Source organism: Gastrolobium bilobum, unplaced genomic scaffold (genome assembly GCF_033153095.1).
Source record: "Gastrolobium bilobum isolate Gb01-03AN ecotype WA unplaced genomic scaffold, APGP_CSIRO_Gbil_v1 utg33098, whole genome shotgun sequence".
Classification (NCBI taxonomy): domain Eukaryota; kingdom Viridiplantae; phylum Streptophyta; class Magnoliopsida; order Fabales; family Fabaceae; genus Gastrolobium; species Gastrolobium bilobum.
Window position 1 is genome coordinate 154 of NW_026896300.1, and position 21,816 is coordinate 21,969.

At 32.6% G+C, this 21,816-nt stretch overlaps 1 protein-coding gene across 1 annotated transcript; it reads left to right on the plus strand.

The window, feature by feature from the left end:
- Nucleotides 1-244: 244 nt before the first annotated feature.
- Nucleotides 245-2,794, plus strand: LOC133298746 (two-component response regulator-like APRR1). The gene is made up of 3 exons (XM_061498076.1): nucleotides 245-563; nucleotides 1,602-1,775; nucleotides 2,541-2,794. The coding sequence occupies exons 1-3, from the start codon at nucleotides 378-380 to the stop codon at nucleotides 2,763-2,765; spliced, it is 585 nt and encodes a 194-aa protein (XP_061354060.1). The 5' UTR covers nucleotides 245-377; the 3' UTR covers nucleotides 2,766-2,794.
- Nucleotides 2,795-21,816: the final 19,022 nt, after the last annotated feature.

The following is a 21,816-nucleotide window of genomic DNA, read 5'->3' on the forward strand; positions in this document are numbered from 1 at the left end:
CCCATCTGGCTTTTTCTTTTTCAAAAAGAAAAGAAATTTCAAGTTTTTTTTTTTTTGTCTTTTTTTGTTTTGTTTTGTAGTGTGTGACTCACACACTGAAAAATATTAAATACTTAACGCTCGACCTTTCACATTCATTCATTCACTCACTCCTCTGCTTCTTCTAGTAACCGTAGTAACAGCTTCTTTCCTTTCCTTTCCTTTCAATCCCACGGCCACCACGCGCCATGGATACAAACTGTAACACCGAATTCTCACGCGCCGCCAACTCCCACGGCCATTTCATCACTCCTCAGCTGAGCGAGTCTATCTGGCAACTCAACTCGGAGGTTAGTTGCAATGTAAATAATGGTTATAGCAGTGGTTGCACCAGCTACATGGGGTCCCCGAGTTCGCTGGCGAGTTACGAGAGTCAACGAGCCAGCTTAATGCAGAGGAGCGTTAGCAGCCATTCGCTGCAGAAGAATAATGGGGTCCACCATCCCTTTTCTCCTCTGTTTGCTGAGTTGCTCGACTCGGAGAACGGTCCGGTTCGCAGAGTTTACAGTACTGGTGATCTGCAGGTCCCCTCCTGTTACTCCTCTAAACATACTTTTATACGAGTCAATATATTAAATATGGATTCGTTTTTTGTAAGTTTTTTCTATAGATAATTTATCTACATTAGTATTTTGGGGCGGAAAACAAGATATTTTTATAATTATAATTTATTTTAAGATTATAATAGTCTTTTTTATTATAAATTTTTAATTTTTCAACTCAAAACGATGTCGTTTTTGGAACGAATGTAGATAATTTATCTACATTCACTCTAGAAACATTAAAGTCATTAAATATATTAACGAGCTTTCTATTCATTATCAAATTGTTCTTAAAAAATTATAAGAGTTTAAATCAAAATCTGTTTTTATTGGATATTGAAAAATAAAAAAATGTTCCGGCTTAATTAGTAAATTCGAATTTGAATCTTAAATATATAACTATGTTAAAAATTTAATAGGGAGAATTTTGTATAATTTTTATCTGGTTTGATTAGATTAGTCTATTAATTAATGAATTGGTGGAAAAAAAATTAAAGAAAATTGTATATGTTAAACAGAAAAAAAGAAAAAAAGACATGTGTATTACAATATTGATATATGTTACACATTTGATTGCGGGAATTATGTTATGCTTTGTATGGTTTATTGTCTTTTTATTTAGGGTTTTATAAGAGTTATGTTGTAGGAAAAGTGATTGTGTAATGTTATAGAGATTCGTTTTGCGTGCCTTAATTTTTTATTTATTTTTTTGTTTTAAAAAGTGTGGGCCCCACAAAATATTGTGAGAGTAGGAAAATTTGTTGTGTTATGTTAAAGGATAAAAGAAAAACCCTTTTATTTATAGTTTGGTTTCATATAAATTAAGGGTGCTGTTTTACTTTGTAGGAAAAAACAACACCCTTCCTGCTGACACTTCAATGGTTGTGCTTCCTTATTTTTTTTAGTTAATAGGACCTACAAGCTTTTGTTAGTGCAGGAATGAATTTGGTTTTTCTTGCAACATAATAAGTATAATTCCCATAAATTAATTATTGAATCATGATTTTTTGTTTTGTACAGAGGATTAATGGAATGCAACATTATCATCAGTCAGATAGTCCTTTGTCAAGTGAAAGTAGTATGATCATAGAAGGAATGAACAGAACCAGTCCTTATAGCCCAGAGGAGAAGAAGGTGAGGATTGAGAGATACAGAAGCAAGAGAAACCAGAGGAACTTCACCAAGAAAATTAAGGTTTATGTATAGAAGCTTTCTATTTACCATTTTTTTCAATAAAAACTTGCGTTGAACCAATTAAACTTTATAGAATAAAATATATTTTCCATCATAATAATTAAATGAGTTAAAAAAAAAAAACTCCAATATAATGGACAAAACTATATGAAAAGGAAAACCATGTTGCCTTTTCGAATTTTGCATCATATCATGCTAAAATGATATTGAGGATTGAAAGTTAAGGGAAACAGTTAAAAAGTTTGAAAATCCTGCTTGAAAAAAAACAAAAAACAAAAAAGTAGTGACACTTTAATAGGAGGATTAGATTCGATCAAATTGCTGGCCACACAAAACATATCAAAGATTATACATAATTGTGATTTCAGGGGTATGTTATAGTGTTAGTGTATAGCAACAGGTCCTCCAATTTGTGATTTATGAAGCATGAAAATCTTGTCACATACTTGTCTTCTTCGATAAATAAAAGGAGAAAATCAATTAGGCATGTTATGTTACTCTCCAACAGAGTGTACTATATATGTTGCTCTATTGGTCCCCCCACGATACTATTTATTCATGATGCAATCACGGTAAAAATAGGCAAGTATTATATTTATAAATTTTTGTTTATAAATTCTTACAAATTACATTCTGTATTTTGGGAAGTACACTCACTTAGGGAATGTACTCCCCGGAGTACTACCTATACTTTGTAAACAAAAAGTTTGTAAATATAACTTATTCCTTACCAATATTAACTTGTTTTTTTTTTCTATGAATCAGTATGCTTGTAGGAAGACATTGGCAGACAGCAGGCCCCGTATCAGAGGACGATTTGCGAGGAATGATGAACTTGTAATGAACCCTCAAGTTCAGTGGAGTCATATTAGTACTGGAGAGGAAGAAGATGAGGAAGATGAAAATTGGAACAATTTCTTTGATTCCTTAGTTCCTGCAAAACTTGCTCAGGAGCCTGAAGGAAGTTCCTCCTTTGGTGTGTTCTATTAAAATAATTGTATGTTTTATTAGTATGTCTAGTTAATTAATTTGTTTGCTTTTCATTTTTTATGTATTGTGTTGCGCTTGTGATCAAAGAATATAATGTAAATATACTTATTTGTATCATGGATGTGACCATGTGCAATTTTAGACTTCAATCTAGGGTGAAGTTTTTTAGTGCCCTTTATCTTTTTATAGACTAGAACCTAAGTACTTCAGTAGCACCATTTGTATAAATGGATAACGGCTTTAACAAGATGTACTTGGGGTTTGATTCCCATAATGATGTATTTGTAATATTATATGATATAATCTTTTTGTTGATGGTTTATGTAAACAATTAAATAAAGGAAAGAAAGAAAGAAACAGTGAAAATTGATATCATGAGGGATGATAACAAAGCTAAGTGGGAGGTAAAAATTGATGGGACAGTCACTTGCGCTATGGAGGAGATGTACCAATCACTTCTTTACAGTGAAATTCAGGACAACAATGGAGTGCTCTGAATTTGTCTTCAAGTTTCGCCATAGAAGCTTTCCACTTGACAAAAACAGAGCAAAGGGATAAACAATTGGCTTCTTGACCATTTTAACTACATATATCCGTTTTAGACGGGTAAAGTTGAAAGAAAAAAAAAAAAAAAAACTTTTCAGATTTACACAAAGTTGGTAAATACTTTGTGTAAGTCATTAAAAGCACACAAATTATGTCCTTTTAAATGACACACGCTAAATCCTTTTTGGATTAAGTAAAAAAATATATATTCTTTTATTTGTTAATTATTTAGATTAAATGCATGCATCAAGTTATATTAATGCATTTACATGTAGATAAATGCCTCTCCCATAGTAAAATTAATTTCGATTCCATAAAAATTGCAATAGCCTCTTTGCTTTGCTGTCAACCTTTATATTCTTTTGGTGGAGGATACTGGATGATTCTATTGCAACTATGAAGATACATAACTAGAACGTTTGGGTTGGGATGCTACTAATGCTACAAAAATAGTCAAAAAGCACTGAAGTTGATGGCAGTCATGGCACGAGCAAAGTCCTCAGCAGGTTTGAGCTTAGGACACTGCACTTTCGCTGAAGCAGTGAAGCCAAGAGTCAAAATCAAATCTTCTCGTGATAGTGCTTCGTGTTATTTAAGGTCTAAAACGGCAGATATTGATCACAATTGCAAGAACTTAAGTGGGATTATAATTAAAACGGCAAGCAGCTATCCCAAAAAAGTCACAAGAAGATATAATATCATTCAATTTGGATATGATCAAGCATAACTTCAAGGTTCAATTATGTCTTTGGATTAACACTCTCAAAAATAGTTGCATACGAACCCGGACAAATATATTTTTAAGGAGATGCAGTAAATTTTAACTGTGATTGAGCTCAACTCGATATTAGTGTTATAACTAGTTCAAAAAATTGAAATTTATGAGAATATTTGGCATCAACTTGACTCAAATAGTTAATTGAGGTTGATATTAAATATATATATATATATATATGAAAAATATTTCTTCGGCAACTTGAGATAAGTTTATCTCCAGCCACCCCAAAACTACGTCGTTTTGTTTATTTATTTTCCTATATTAATTGATTCTCCTTTGAATGGTTATTATTCCCTTTTTCTCTCTCTTCCTTCATTACCATTGTGTTAGAAAAAAAAATTAATTCCTCTAAACCTTTTGGTGATAACTATCACCTACAAGTCAAACTCCATCATACCAAATCATAAAGAAATAAGAACATAAAGGTGGAGGCATACATGTCTCCATTGCAGCGGAATAATTTTGATCTTGTCTCTTGGGGTTTGTAGTCTTCCTCAGTCAAATCACCCTAAAACCAAATTCCTTAGTGTGTTGTCTCTCTCTTGATGGGGAAGAGAAACTAGGATTGTTATTTGACGTCTTGGGGACCATAACCCTTATAGTGTTTTTATCTTTATTGTTGGGCCAATAAGCTCCCATTATACCTAGTTGGCCCAACACCGATATCCACTCATTCAGCCCATACTCACTTAGGAATCTATTTGGGAATATTTAACTGATCACTTTAATTTACCCAATATATCTAAATAGCACAATATAATTATTAATATAATATGTGACCTACAATGATTATTAGAAAATATAATTTTCTAACAATCTCCCACTTGGGCCACATATTAACTTGAGATAATTATATCATATATCTTTAGTGCGCAACTGTATGCTATTTTTCTTTAGATTCCTCCTTAGATACAATCTGGTCCACCTCCTATATCAATATGAGATAATGAAGGCTTTTGTCACTTTAAAGCGTAACTAAACCTTCCATGGTCATCGCACCAATATATTCAATGACATAGATCAAGTATGGATGAGTGGCATGGAAATTACATGCAATGTGATCTTACCATGCTTATTTTCAACTGGTCCTACTTTAATCTTTATGAGATCAATCCTAAATTTTCTGCATACACAAAGCAGAAACACAAGCACAAAATATAATACATTCAGAGGAAAAATAACATTGAATTCTTTATTCTGCAGAAAACAAACATAAGACTATTTTAATTATTTATTTACATAGAACACCAACATAAAGAACTCCCACTAAACCGTAGTGTCATCGAACAAAACAACACCCATATGAGCAGTATGCTCGTGAAAGAACTTAGGCACTAAGCCTTTAGTAAGCAGATACGCAAGCATGGAGTTTGTCCCTATGTGTTCTGTGGAAATCTGACCACTCTGAACTCTTTCTTTAACAACCAGAAACTTTATATTGATATGCTTCGATTTTGAAGAGCTTCTGTTGTTGTTGGAGTACAACACTGCTGACCTGTTGTCACAATAAATCTTCAGTGGCCTTTCAACACCACTCACTATATGCAGCCCTGTGACAAAGTTTCGCAGCCATACCCCATGGTTGGATGCCTCAAAACAAGCTACAAATTCAGCGGCCATAGTAGAGGAAACTATGAATGTCTGTTTAACACTCTTCCAAGAAATAGCTCCTCCAGCCAACATGTAGACATAACCTGACGTGGATCTTTTACTATCTTGGCATCCAGCAAAATCAGAGTCAGTATATCCGATGATCTCTAATTCATCTGACCTCCGATATGTAAGCATATAATCTTTTATTCTCTTTAAATACCGCATAACCCTCTTGGCTGCTTTCCAATGATCCATTCCTGGATTGCTCAAGTATCTTCCTAACATTCCCACTATAAATGCTATATCAGGGCGAGTACAAACCTAGGCATACATAAGGCTTCCTACTATCGAAGCATAAGGTACCTTTGTCATTTATATCATCTCAAGCTTACCTTTAGGGCATTGGGCGAGACTAAACTTGTCTCCCCTAGATATGGGCGTATCTCCTGACGTACAAACCTTTATGCTAAATCTATCCAAAATCTTTTCAATGTAGGCCTTTTGTGATAACCATAGGATACCTTGAGCACGATCTCGAAGTATCTGTATTCCTAAGACAAAATATGCATCACCAAGGTCCTTCATCTCAAAAATTTTAGTGCGAAGTTTCTTGGTTTCATGCAATAAGCCTATATCGCTACTGCAAGTAAGATATCATCAACATATAGTATCAGGAATATGAATTTACTCCCACTGAACTTGTGATACACACAATCTTCCACTAAGTTCACCTCAAAGCCATAGGAGATAATAACCTGATGGAATTTGTGGTACCATTGACGAGAAGCTTGCTTAAGGCCATAGATGAACTTTTTCAATTTGCAAACCATAGACTTTGAATCTCCCAATACAAAGTTTTTTGGTTGCACCATATAAATTGTCTGATCAATTTTACCATTGAAAAACGTTGTCTTTACGTCCATCTGATGTAGCTCCAAATCCAAACGAGCCACAAGCGCCATTATTGTCCTAAAAGAGTCCTTCGTAGAAATCAGAGAGAAAGTCTCTTTATAGTCTATGCCTTCTTTCTGAGTGAAACCTCTAGCAATTAGACGTGCCTTATATCTTTTGATGTTGCCATTTGAATCCCTTTTGGTTTTAAATATCCATTTACAACCAATGGGTTTCGCACCTTTAGGCAACTCAATAAGATCCCAAACGTCGTTGTCTTTCATAGATTGCATCTCATCTTTCATGGCATCAATCCATTTACGAGCATTAGAGCTTTCTAAGACTTGTTGGAAGTTGATTGGATCATCTTCCTTCAAGCTTAAAATATTTTCATGCTCTTGAAGAAACACAATATAATCATCCGGAATTGCATTTCTCCTTTCTCTAGTGGATCTCCTTAATGGCACTTCTTGAGTTTGTTGAGTTTGTTCTATAGGTGGCATAGGGGGTGGTTCATTATTGTCTTGACCCAAAGCAATGTCAGGGACCAAAGCCTGTTCCATAACAATGTCATGAACAGGGACCTAATCATTAATTTCTTGTTCCGTAATTGCATCTTGTATGATGACAATATTAGGAAGAGAAATTAATTTTCTTCCTCATCAAAGACAACATTCCTTATTTTATCTTCCCCCCCAAACTCAACATCCTCAAGGAATCTGGCATTTCCTGTCTCAAAAAAAGGATCTTGTAGTGGGATTATAAAACTTAAAGCCCCGAGAGCGTTCAGCATATACAACAAAATAGCAGCTGATTGTTCTTGAGTCCAACTTTCTTTCATTTGGCCTATAAGGCCTCGCTTCTGTTGGACAACCCCAAATGTGTAAATGCCTTATGCTAGGTTTCTTTCCATTCCATAGCTCATAAGGGGTTTTTGTCACTGCTTTGCTGGGAACCCTATTAAGGATATAAACTGCAGTCTTTAGTGCTTCTCCCCAAAGTGATTCTGCCAATGAAGAATGACTAAGCATACTCCTCACCATGTCTTCAAGAGTCCGATTTCGCCTTTCCGCAACACCATTCATGCTAGGTTTACCTGGCATTATGTATTGCGGGACGATTCCACACTCCTTTAGTAAGATCGCAAAGGGCCCTGAACGTTGTTCACCTGATCCATCAGATCTACCATAGTATTCACCACTACGATCAGATCTAATGGCCTTAATTTTCTTGCCTAACTGAAGTTCAACTTCAGCTTTAAATTCTTTGAACACATCCAATGATTGTGACTTCTCTCTAATCAAATATAGGTATCCAAATCTTGAATAGTCATCTATGAATGTGATAAAGTATTGTTGACCATTCCAAGAGGCTATAGGAAATGGTCCACAAATATCCGTATGAATCAATTCTAAGACGTCTGAAGCTCTGTTGGAACCTATTTTCCTTATGTTTGTCTGTTTCCCCTTTATGCATTCAATGCACACCTCAAAATCATCCAGATCAAGGGGTTCAAGAATTCCATCAGCTCTGAATTCTCTGTTTAGAGATATGACCTAAAACGCTTGTGCCACAGAACCAGTACCAATAAACTAAAGTGAGAGTCATACCCTTCTTTTCGCATCATGCCTTGTATTTGGAACACTCTTTCTTCATGTGTCCAGATTTCTTACAAAAGAAGCAGGTGAATTCCTGGTCCTGCTTCTTTTGCTTCTTTGGCAAAGCATCCGCATTATCCTTAGCTCTCTTTCTTTTCTTGTCTTGAGAGGTTGATGCCAAGTGAGCACTATCAGTCTTCTCTCGCTGTAACCTCTCTTCCTTTTGCAGGCAGTGAGAAATGAGCTCATTAAGAGTTCATTTTTCCTTTTGAGTGTTATAACTCACCACAAATTGACCGTATTGTGCAGGAAGAGAGATAATAACTAAGTACATGAGCAACTCAGAGGGCAGCTCTAACTTTAATTCCTTTAGTTTTTCAGCAAGATTAGACATTTTCATAATGTACTCCCTTATGTTTCCCTTTCCTTTGTACCTCATATTTATGAGTGTGGACAAGGTTTGACCAATTTCAGCCTTTTCATTTCGAGCAAAGTCTTGCTCGAGTTCCTTCAGAAACAACTTGGCATCAGTAGTCTCAACAATCGAGCCCATAAACGCCTCCGGAACGCAACGTTTCATGATCATCAGACACATGCGATTTGAGCGTTCCCACTTCTCAATTTTATCTGTGTTTTGATTTTCTTGAGTGGAAGTGGGTTTCTTAGTCCTTAGCGCATTGTCGAGATCCATGCAGCCGAGAACAATTTCCACATTCTCTTTCCACAGCTTGAAATTTGCCCCATTAAGCATTGGAAGCATATTCATTTGAGTAACATAATTGGCAGCGGTAGCAGAAACTATACAGAGAACCAAAAAAGATAACATACTAATAACATGTCATATCATATATATTCATACACAATATAGACAAATAATCCGAAGTAAAATGAGTTTATTATAAGATACCTAGCACAACATTAACATTTAGTATGTGGACAAAAATATCAACTTGTAAGTGGTACTCTTAATGTAGTAATCAAACATTGACAATAAGTTCGGTCAAATCATAGCCTTCTTGTGGACCGACTATGAATTACATGGAGAATTCTTGATAATTGTCACATATTTATTACCACATGTATGTTTGTTACTTGGCCAAATAATAACCTTTCTGTGGGCCGATAACTATCCGCTTAAGCAATAAACACACACATGATCACACAACATATGTTATTTGGCCAAACAATAACCTTCCTGTGGGCCGATTATTATTTGCATAAATAAAATATATTTATATGACCAACTTATTTGAAATCAAATTAACCTTTAGAAATTTGGCCACTTTGGCTGCTAACAAATCTATCATATTCAATTTCAAATAGAAACCTTTAGGGATAATAAACACATTTAAAAATAAAATAACAACAATAAAAAAATTATTCTTTATCAATTCTCAAAGTATATATATATATATATATATATATATATATATATATATATATATATATATATATATACACGTATTGTATCATTATATCATTATATCAATAACAATAAATACCTTTTCATTATAAGGTTTAAAAAATTAATGCACAATCGACGCACATGTAAGCCTTTTCAAATGAAAGCTTGAAAATGATGCACACAATAAATACCTTTTCATTATAAGGCTTAAAAATTAATGCACAATCGACGCACATGTAAGCCTTTTCAAATGAAAGCTTGAAAATGATGCACACAATACCCAAAAATTTAAATTTGACTTTTGACAAAGAATATCAAATCTAAGAAAAAAAAATCTCAAAACCAAAGACCTTAAACATTCGATTTCTTTCAAACTATAAGTCCAAAACATTCTATGAGAATTAATTTTTCATTTAAATTTGCAATTCAAACAACAAACCCTAATTATAAAGCCAAAAATTTTCCAAACATTTCATCTTTAAGAAGATTCAAAAGTTTAAATAATAAACCCTTATTAAACTACGAATTCTAGATTTTCAAAAGATTGTAACTTTTGTTCCAAAACCAAAAATTACCGTCAGGGAACAAAAATAACACTATATAGCTAATACAAAATACATGAAATGGAACCCACATTAAAGAAACAGTAAACTTTATGCCAAAAGACAATAAAACAAAACTTTTCACGATTCATCATATATAAAAATCACAAAACTTAATTCCCTCATGATTCAGTATGATTATGGCTCTGATACCAATTGTTAGAAAAAAAATTTAATTCCTCTAAACCTTTTGGTGATAACTATCACCTACAAGCCAAACTCCATCATACCAAATCATAAAGAAATAAGAACATAATGGTGGAGGCATACATGTCTCCATTGCAGCGGAATAATTTTGATCTTGTCTCTTGGGGTTTGTAATTTTCCTCAGTCAAATCACCCTAAAACCAAATTTCTTAGTGTGCCGTCTCTCTCTTGATAGCGAAGAGAAACTATGGTTGTTATCTGACGTCTTGGGGACCATAACCCTTATAGTGTTTTTATCTTTATTGTTGGGCCAATAAGCTCCCATTATACCTAGTTGGCCCAACACCGATATCCACTCATTCAGCCATACTCACTTAGGAATCTATTTGGATATATTTAACTGATCACTTTAATTTACCCAATATATCTAAATAGCACAATATAATTATTAATATAATATGTGACCCACAATGATTATTAGAAAATATAATTTCCTAACACATTGATCTATCTTTGTACGATTATGATTTAGTAGCCAGAGATAAAATTATCTTCGGCAGCTTGAGAAATGTTTTTCTCATATATATATATATATATATATATATATATATATATATATATATATATAGGGTTTTATAAGAGTTATGTTGTAGGAAAAATGATTGTGTAATGTTATAGAGATTCGTTTTGCGTGCCTTGGTTTTTTTTTTTTTTTGCTTCAAAAAGTGCGGGCCCCACAAAATATTGTGTGTGTAGGAAATTTTGTTGTGTCATGTGGCATGATAGATGCAAACCCCATATATATATGGGGAAAACATTTCTCAAGCCGTTTGAAATAAGTTTATCTCCGGCCACCCAAAAACTACGTCGGTTTTATTTATTTATTTTCTTATATTAATTGATTCACCTTTGAATGGTTATGATTCTATTTTTCTCTCTCTTCCTTTATCACCATTGATCCATTTTTGTACGGTTATGATTTAGTTGCCGGAGATAAAATTATCTCAAGCTGCTTGAGAAACGATAAGCCCTATATATATATATATATATATATATATATATATATATATATGGGAAAAATATTTCTCCTGCAACTTGAGATAAGTATATCTCCGGCCACCCCTAAAACTACGTCGTTTTGTTTATTTATTTCCTTATGTTAATTGATTCACCTTTGAATGGTTATGATTCTCTTTTTCTCTCTCTTTCTTCGTTACCATTGATCCATCTTTGTACGATTATGATTTAGTAGCCGGAGATAAAATTATCTCAAGCATCTTGATAAACGATAAGTCATATATATATATAAGGATAGGAAGTTATGTTACATCCATGTGACACCCAGTCAATCTCACCGTTAGATCGCTAATGTTGATCCAATGGTTATATTTATTTCCATCTTTGTATGGTCATGATTTCCCAAATTTAATATTTTATATTTATTTCTACCTTTGTATGGTTATGATTTCCCATATTTAATGCTTTCACTTTAAATTTGGGAAATCATGACCATACAAAGATGGAAATAAATATAACCGTTGGATCAACATTAGCGATCTAACGGTGAGATTGACTGGGTGTCACATGGGTGTAACATAACTTGGGTGTCACAATACCCTATCACACACACACACACATATATATATATATATATATATATATATATATATATATATATATATATATAGTTGCATAGTATTAATAAATTCTACGCAGCTATTTCAATCAACAAGCATGGGATATTTTAATGTCAATTTTGAATTTTGCTAAGCTCATGATCAGCTCGAGTTTATTGAAGGAAAAACTTTCTTATGACATGAACGGATCAATTTATCACCAATGAAACATTTTAAATTTTGTATTAACTATAATTAATATTAAAAAAACTTCAGTAATGATAAAGCTGATTTTGCAATTAAAATTTTTGTACTTGATCTTTCTGCTCTTATTTTACATTACATTATTGTTTTGCTAACGTGTATCTTTTTAATGCACTGGAAAATTAAAAATAAACACAAATAATGCAGACAAATTAATATATACTTCTAGCATTAACGCTTAAAATCACGCCATCGCCATTTACATTATGTAAAGCTGAAAATTTTTATTTATATAGCCAACCCACGAATACGCAAATAAAATTCATGCATAAGTAAAAACTCATGGATTACTTTTTCAATTGAACATTCGCTACCAGGCCCTACTAAATGTAGGGCTTTTTAGAAAATAAAAAATTTTCAGCGTATCCAAAAATCTTTTTGGGTCACTAAAAAAAAATCTTTTGGGGTGATGATATTTACGTGTCACTTTGTTTACATTATTTTTACATCACTTCTTTTTTAAGATAATAAAGTAAGAGAAATATATTTCTTAATAAACACTTTCTCTATTTATTTTTATTTATTTTTTCTAAACAAGTAGCTGTAGACCAGAGATGTGGAAAAATTAATGTGTAAAGATCTTTTCCCAATCTTAAGTTTTCTAAAATATATAATATCGGTTGTATTATCTTTTAAGTTATAGCATGTAAAGCAAACTCCCACTTTTATATTGCCCTCGCTTTCTTTGAGAATGATTAATTAAAATTCAGAATCGGATATGTTTTATACTTTTTCACTAAGTCATTAATTAGGGAGTCGTACACATTAGCCGAGCACGTTGTGAAATTAAGGGCTCACCCAGGATTATATTATATAATCTTTAAGTATGGTGAAGTTTTGAAACCATGTTCCTCTCAAAGTTAAAGACTAGAGTTTATTTCTACCAAAAAAAATAAAATAAAGACTAGAGTTTATAGGCTAACATCCAAAGGTGGAAAGAGGACGGCCCTATTCATTTTTGTCAGCCGGCGGTGTGTTAGCCACTACGTTTATGGGCGGCGTTTTAATATCCAAAAAATGCAGACAAGGATAAAATTGAAATCCCATCATTGTTAGCCTTTTATTTGGTCTGCGATTATTTATTTCAAATGTCCTTTTTTTTTTTTTTATTATTCGAAGTTTTAAGGAAAGGATAAGTTGTTTGAGAGATTTGAATAGAATGGAAGGAAATGACTCACAATAGAATAAAATGAAAAAGAAAAAGTACACGTTATTGTCTTGTTTACTTGTTTGAACTTTAATGAAATAAAGAAGCGACTCTCCTGAGAGAAATTATTTTTGGTGCTCCCGTTGTATTAAATACTCGGTACATCTTTTATCAAATATAATAAAAAATAGCACTTTTATATTATCATTGCCTTTATAATCAGCCTTTATAATCATTTTCACCCATATATCATATTTTTTTCATTTTTGATAAAGAAATATGTACTCCTGATATTCTGAAAATGAGGTCCTCCCAATATCCATATCATCACGTTGACCCCCTCAATTTGGAAGAACAAAATTTTGAGATTTTCATTCGCCTTGGAGTCTTTCCATTGTGATTCCCTTTCTTCCTTTTTATTTTATTTTATTGTTTAAAAGACGCCCAAATATACACAAATAAAAAAATTTGTCATACCATTCCCAATCGTGTCACCCATCCAAACATATGTTATGGTCAGAACTTGTTATAAGCCTCATTGAAGACTTACAATGATTATTATAAATGACTAACCAATGAATATATACATTTTTTTGTATATGTTTTTTAACTGCACTAGATGAGCTAACTAGTCTTTTGGCTAATTATTCTTTCAAATGTTAGTTTTGACAATTTTGACATCCATCTCATTAGAGATTTGAAGTTCAGATTTGGAACCTCTCAAATAGGGGTGTAAATGGGCTGGGCTGGGCTGGGCTTTGGCCATCCTGGCCCAAGCCTACGTAAAAAAAAATCTAGCCTATCTGGCCTACTGGCCTATTAAAGACTTTATTTGTAGGTCAAGCCCGGCCCATTTTCAAAAATAAGAAAGCCTGACATGGCCTACAGGCCTTGTAGGCTTCCCACTATATATACTAAGCAAAAAAAATAAATTGTATAGAGCAAAAAAAGTTTCATTCATCCATGCACTAGTACTTCTCATAAGAAAAAGATGACAAACAAGAAAGAGTCAACATAATACCTCAGCTCTAGAAATCATAGAGGAATAAAGTCAAAGAAATGAGAAAAATAAGAAAAAATACAATTACTGGATGCTGAAATAAAGTCTACAAGAGAATGTCATTTATTTAAAAATCTTTAAACCACCATCAAGACAAGGGAAAGAAGAGTATTATTGAAAGATCTTCATCAGTAACATCATAATCCAGCAAGGTACCCATTGCTCCATGGTATTAAGTTGCAACAGCATGTAAAATTTGGAGACATTAGACAAGTTTTTCTTTCATAAAATAAAATAGCACAAAAAGTAAGAGATATTGGTATTTAGTACTTTGTGTCTTTGCCACATAAAATAAATATTATTTTATTATTTTATTTTCATAAATTAAATAGGCCAGCCTACAAGGCTGTAGGCCGGGCTTGACAAAATTGGCCTATGGCCTATTTATTAAAAAAAAAATTTTATAAGCCTAAGCCTACTCTACTTTTCTGAAAGGCCGAGCCTGGGTTGGGCTTAATGTAGGCCGGGCCGTAGGCTGGGCTGGGCCAGCCTGGCCCATTTACACCCCTACTCTCAAATGTAGTTTTATTTTTTATTAAAATGGAAAATTCTTGATTTCCTATTAAAAAGTTGGGATAGATTATTCTGCATACATTTTTTTCATTCCTACCACTCTTCAATATCGTTAAATCATAATCTTAACTAACATTTATTATTTCTCTCTTTCTTCTTGAGATTCTGATCCAACGATGTTGGAGATTGGTAGGCAAACCGTAAGCATGTAAAAAAGGTAGGTAAAAGAATTCATCCCTAAAAAGTTAGCGTATGACAAGGACAAGTTTCGCTATACGATGTTCACTTAGTCTATTCCCTCAAGTGTGAGTCATAGGCCCACATTATTTTCCTCTCAAGGAGAAGCTTCTTCGAGTGTTTATAAGGTTCATCAATGCTTGACTTTTCATCGAGATATTGACTCTTCCATCAAGGCTTGATTACACTCATCAAGACCTTGGTTTTCTATATCTTCAAATACTCGAATAATCATATGTCAATCCACCATTGGCTCTGATACCACTTATTGGGCCGGCAATGGGAGCTCATGGCGGGGAGAGACTATCATTCATAGGCTGAGTGAGCAACGACATTAAGTTGATTTAGACACCACAATCAAATCCAAAACCTTAAGATATTAGATGCATATGTTCTTTTACTTATACGGTGCTCATTCAGCCCATTCTTAACCAATGTAAGACTTTATCCACTCACTTGGATTTGTTAATAGTTTTGTAAGTGTAGCTACCACTACCTATTTCTACATGTATACACAATAGGGAGGCAATGTTGGTCATTAGAAATTCACATATAGCATCACATTATAGAACATTGCATGAACCACCCAACCAAAAAGGTTTAAGATCATTCCCAAAAGGACTTTGCTTCCCATTTTGTACGCTCAGCTCTCACAGGATTGATGCTCAATCATAGGAACCCCACCTCCTATACTAGAAATAATAAACAAGTGCATAATATATGGATAATGGATGCCATAATCCATAGCTACGAGCTATGAATGCAACACTTATACAATGTTGGAAAAGGCTTTTCTTAATCATGATGATTCAAGCTGTTAATAACACCCAAAAAGACCATGTGAGAAGGGGGGGCCGCTTCCAAAAGCAGTACTGTTACTACTATAACAATGTTAAAGCACAAATGTAGCCTAAGAAAGGACCATGAAAGTGATATAGTAATAACAATTAAAAACAATTAAAAACACATGGTGAGGAATACCTGTCTGCCGGTGCAATAGGCACTAACACTAGTTGGAACTTGGAAGCTTCCCTTTTCTCTTTCCCGGATATTTTGATTGGAGTAGCATTACCCAGCCCAACAGAAATATGAATTCTCCTATGAAAGAATATCCTTAGAGAGTTGTTGTTTCTTATGATATCCTTAGAAAGAATATTCTAAAATGTGATTGCTATATGTAATACTTTCCCAATAGAATGAAGCAAAAAGAAATTAATAATTTTGTGTATTTTCTCTTAATTTTTAAGAATATCCTTACCTCAAACTAAGTATATTATTCTTTGGGTTTAGTATTTTTACTTTTATTGTAACTTTTTTCAGTCACACTCATAAAAAAAAGACTGAATCCCATTATAATGAGAAATTTAAAAAAATTAATAAAAATTCACTCATTTTTATATGAATATGACCAAAAAAAATTATGCAACAAAAACAAAAATAATTTTCCCTCATTCTTTTGTCATCCCCGATCACAGACAGGCAGAGAGCAGCCACTTTCACGAGTTGTACGTTCGAAGGTCACTATTGTTAGGAGCAGCCTACTGTAGGATTAGGATTGAGCTCAAACGTAAATGGTAACATCACTATCCATTGCTTCCGTTAGCAAACTATTGTTTTAAACATTGAAAGTTTTATATTAAAAAAAAATTACAGGTATAATTCTACTTTTATTAGGCATGAAGTTCAATTTTTAGAAGGACAGAGGATGTGATTCCTCACCAATAAACAATAAAGAAAGTCACCTTCTCCGCCTGGGTTTTACTCATGTAGTTAAGGTGAGTAAAGATCTAGTTAGTGGGGCCGATTACATTACCTATTATTTTAAGGGATATATTATTTTATCTATATTTTTTTTATGCCTACCTTCCCTATCATTTTCAATATTGTTAGCTCAGAATCTCAACTAAATTTTATTATTCCTCTCTCCTCTTAAGATTCTGATCTAATAGTGATTCTCCAGATGGCGGGCATGATGATGCCCGTACTCATAATATTAGTTCTCCGTCTGGCGGGTATGATGGTATATTGTCCGCTTTGACTCATGAGTATATTCTGCATGTACTCGCTCCTGGTTCCCCCTGCTAGCGTCATGACCTCTACTCCTGGTAATTTATCTTTCTGGCAGACTTCTAGATTCCTGCGAATGATGCTAGCGATTTTGTTGGTTGTCTTCACGGCGGGTATCGTCTTGCCCCCGAGGTGGAGAAAATGGGATGTAACTTGGAGCAGGGGATCTCGAGGCTCTAGCTCGGTTACCCCGCTGGAGTGTGTTTGCACGTCGTGGACTCTCCTTAGAACGAGGCCTTCCTCTTCTCCTTCGATCATGGTGCCTTTCTCTGAAAAATGCTCTTTGATCTTCTACCAATTGGAGCAATGCGCGTCCAATGGTATTGAGGGGTCCACTCCTAGAATCAGATCAAAAAGAATTCCCTTCGTCATCAGCAGGAAGTGGTCCATTGTCAAGTATGTGTCAATGACTGCCGTTACTAGCCATGGTTAAAGGTGGGATTAGAAATTTATGTACCCACAGACGACGCCAGATGTTCTGAGTGAACACCGGCTAGGGTAATTAGATAAGTGTTTGGATTATATGAGGTTAGATATGGTCTGGGATAGGTAAGGTATCACTTCAAGTGTAAGGAAGAATATGGATAAGGGTCTAGTGTGAATCCTGTTGTGTAATTTTTCATCTGAGGTGGTCCATTTGATACTATTTATGTATTTATAGTAGCTATTATGGATGGTTATGAAGGGAGAATCGTGGATTGAAGGTAGTTATCTTGGAGGTGATCATGGCAATTGCAGGCTGTTGCACTGGGTAATGGTGACCATGGGGTTGACCCCACGATCCGGGTTCTTGAGTTTGGTCTTAGCTAGAACATTAGGCCTAGGCTGGATAACAACTCAATATAAGCAAGAGACCTGAATAGGGTACATGGCTTAAATGTAGGCCCAACCAGGGATTCGGGTTCAACCCCCTTCTCCCAACACACACACACACACAGAGATGGAGACACACACATAGAGAGAGAAAGAGATATATATTCCATCTACGATTTCCTTTTCCAGGAAAATATCGGCCATTTCAATTTTGTGATATGATTAAACCACTTAAATCTTAAGATTACATTGAAATTAATACCTTAATTTGTTGAGAAATGAAAGAGATGGTGAGAATGAGAGAGCGGTAAGCAAGAGGTATCACCTAAGAGAGGAATAGAGAGATAGAGGTGTGAACTGTCGTTGTAATTACTATTATTATTTTTAGTACATGAAAGTTTAGATGGGGTTAGACTCCAGTATCCCACCAGAGATAGGGCAAACCCTCCAATCTCATTAAGAATTTCTGAAAGGGATTACAAATAGCTCACCGATAAAGTCCTACAAGTATTATCAGCAAACCTCTTTGTGGTGTTTGAAGTGTTGATTTAAATTCAATCTATCAATATTGAACCAAGTGAAATAAATTAAAGGTATGAAACCCAAAGTGTATGTATATTGAATTTAATGTGTTTGAGATCATTGATTCGAATTTAATAATCTAACTGTGAAAAAAAAAACAGGAAAAGATTTAAAGATAGAAAAATTAAAGTGTTAGGCAATATAACCAACCCCATAATTAGAAATTACAGGAATGTCATTCATTTTTTCCCACTTTTTTAATAGTGATATTTTTTTTAATTTAGAGGTTAATGTTTTTCATGTTAAGAAATAAATTTTATTTGTTACACACATATAAAAAGTGTGTGTGGCCCATATGAACCCATGTAAGAAGAGGAGAGAGAAAGATAAAATATGGGTCCTACACACTTTTATGTTAAATTTATTTTCTACCGTATGAAAAATAATAAACCCTTTAATAAAATAATGATTATTATTTTTTAATAGTGTTTAGCCCCCACCGTATTTTCTGATTTTTCTTTCTGAGTGTTTTTAGGGTAAAAAGAAATCTCGAGGAGAGATCCTCAATATCGTTGATGACATCTATATATATATATATAAAGGAAACTCATTTGTTGGAAAGTCTGATGATGTGTCACTCCCTCCTTAAGTCTCAAATTTGTGTTCACAGTACATGTCATTTGAAAACTTTCCTTCTTCAGTAAAATGTGTAAATTAAATAATCAATTTAATTTAAAAATCGAAATAAAAATCAATGGAAAATTAAGTTAACCATTTTGTGGTGCCAAACAACTCATTCAATGTCTCACTGCTTTCTGCATTGAAATTTTCAAATTAATAATAACTCAACTTTTCTAAATTTCGAATTTATGTTTAAATTTGAATTTTGAATTTAAATTTTTAACTTTGTAATGGTAGAAAAAATTTTGCAAAATTTTTTGTGGCAGACAGCTCATTTAATATCTCACTACTTTTCTTTTGTTGTATATTATGAGTAAAAAAGACCTCTACTTTTTTTTTGTTATATATCTCACTATTTTTTGCATGGGTAATTGTTAGCCCTATTAATGTTGCATAACAAAAACAAAAACATTAAAAAAATATTGTAAAATAAAAAAATTATTTATATTGTAAAATAAATTCCAAATTTAGAAATAAATTAAATGGAAAATTATGTGAACAATTTTTTGTGGCAAACAACTCATTTAATTTTCCACCGCTTTTTATATTGGAATTTCTAAATCAATAATAACTCAACTCTTTTAAATTTTGAATTTGTTTAAATTTTGAATTTATGTTTAAATTTCGAATTTATGTTTGAATTTTTAACTTTTTAATGGTGGGAAAACTTTTGAAATTTTTTTTGTGGCAGACAGCTCATTTAATGTCCCACTACTTTTCTTTTGTTGTATATTATGAGTAAAAAAGAACTCTAATTTTCTTTTGTTGTATATTATGAGTAAAAAAGAACTCTAATTTTCTTTTGTTATATATCCCACTATTTTTTGCATAGGTAATTGTTAGCCATATTAATGTTGCATAAAAAAAACAAAAACATTAAAAAAATATTGTAAAATAAAAAAATATTTATATTGTAAAATAAATTTGAAATTTGGAAATAAATTAAATGAAAAATTATGTGAACAATTTTTTGTGGCAGACAACTCATTTAATTTTCCACTACTTTTTATATTGGAATTTCTAAATTAATAATAACTCAACTCTTTTAAATTTTGAATTTATGTTTAAATTTGAATTTTGAATATGAATTTTTAAATTTGTAATAGTGGGAAAATTTTTGGAAATATTTTTGTGGCACACAGTTTATTTAATGTCTCACTACTTTTCTTTTGTTGTATATTATGAGTAAAAAAGACCTCTACTTTTCTTTTGTCGTATATCCCACTATTTTTTATGGGTAATTGTTAGCCCTATTAATGTTGCATAAAAAAACAAAAACATTAAAAAATATTGTAAAATAACAAAATTATTTATATTTTAAAATGAATTCAAAATTTGAAAATAAATTAAATGAAAAATTATGTGAACAATTTTTTGTGGCAGATAACTCATTCGATGTCCTGCTTTCTACATTGAAATTTCCAAATTAATAATAACTCAACCCTTCTAAATTTTGAATTTATGTTTAAATTTAAATTTTGAATTTGAATTTTTAACTTTGTAATGGTAGGAAAACTTTTGGAAAAATTTTTGGGACAGACACCTCATTTAATGTCCACTACTTTTGTTGTTGTATATTATGAGTAAAAAAGACCTATACTTTTCTTTTGTTGTATATCCCACTATTTTTTGCATGGGTAATTGTTAGCCCTATTAATGTTGCATAAAAAAACAAAAACATTAAAAATATATTGTAAAATAACAAAATTATTTATATTGTAAAATAAATTCGAAATTTGGAAATAAATTAAATGGAAAATTATGTGAATAATTTTTTGTGGCAGACAACTCATTTAATATCCCACTGCTTTCTACATTGAATATCTAAATTAATAATAACTCAACTCTTTTAAATTTTGATTTTATGTTTAAATTTAAATTTGGAATTTGGAATTTTTAACTTTGTCATGGTGGGAAAACTTTTGGAAAAAAATTTGTGACAGACAACTCATTTAATGTCCCACTACTTTTCTTTTGTTGTTATGATTAAAAAAGACCTCTACTTTTCTTTTGGTGTATATCTCACTACTTTTTGCATGGGTAATTGTTAGCCCTATTAATGCTGCATAAAAAAACAAAAACATTAAAAAAATATTGTAAAATAACAAAATTATTTTGTGTATAAATAGAATGTGTTGCTCGGTCTTTTTATTTGGTAATTTGGTAATCAGCTTCTGTGCACATATTTTTCTCTTCTCTGTCTGTTTATCTTCTTCATCTTCTCAAGTTGTTCTTCTATTAGATGAACATGTAATATTTTTCGTTTTTTTTTTTGCAGGTCAGTTGTAGAGCAAAGTCGACGTAATGATTTTGAATTCTATCTTCTTACAAGGAAGAGGCTACCCAAATATTCCTACTAAAAGGTGTGAAAAATCATTTTCACGTCCCTAAGTTATTATTCTTTAAAGTCATATCTTTTTGTTTTACATTATGCATTTTTTTTCTAACAGATTTTTGCGGCTTACTAAAAGTTATTATTCAGATTGACGTATTTACATATATGAACTAATGAATATTGTGTCTTCAATATTCTTTCAAGACAAGAGAAAAGTTGAAGTCGTGTTGCTTAGA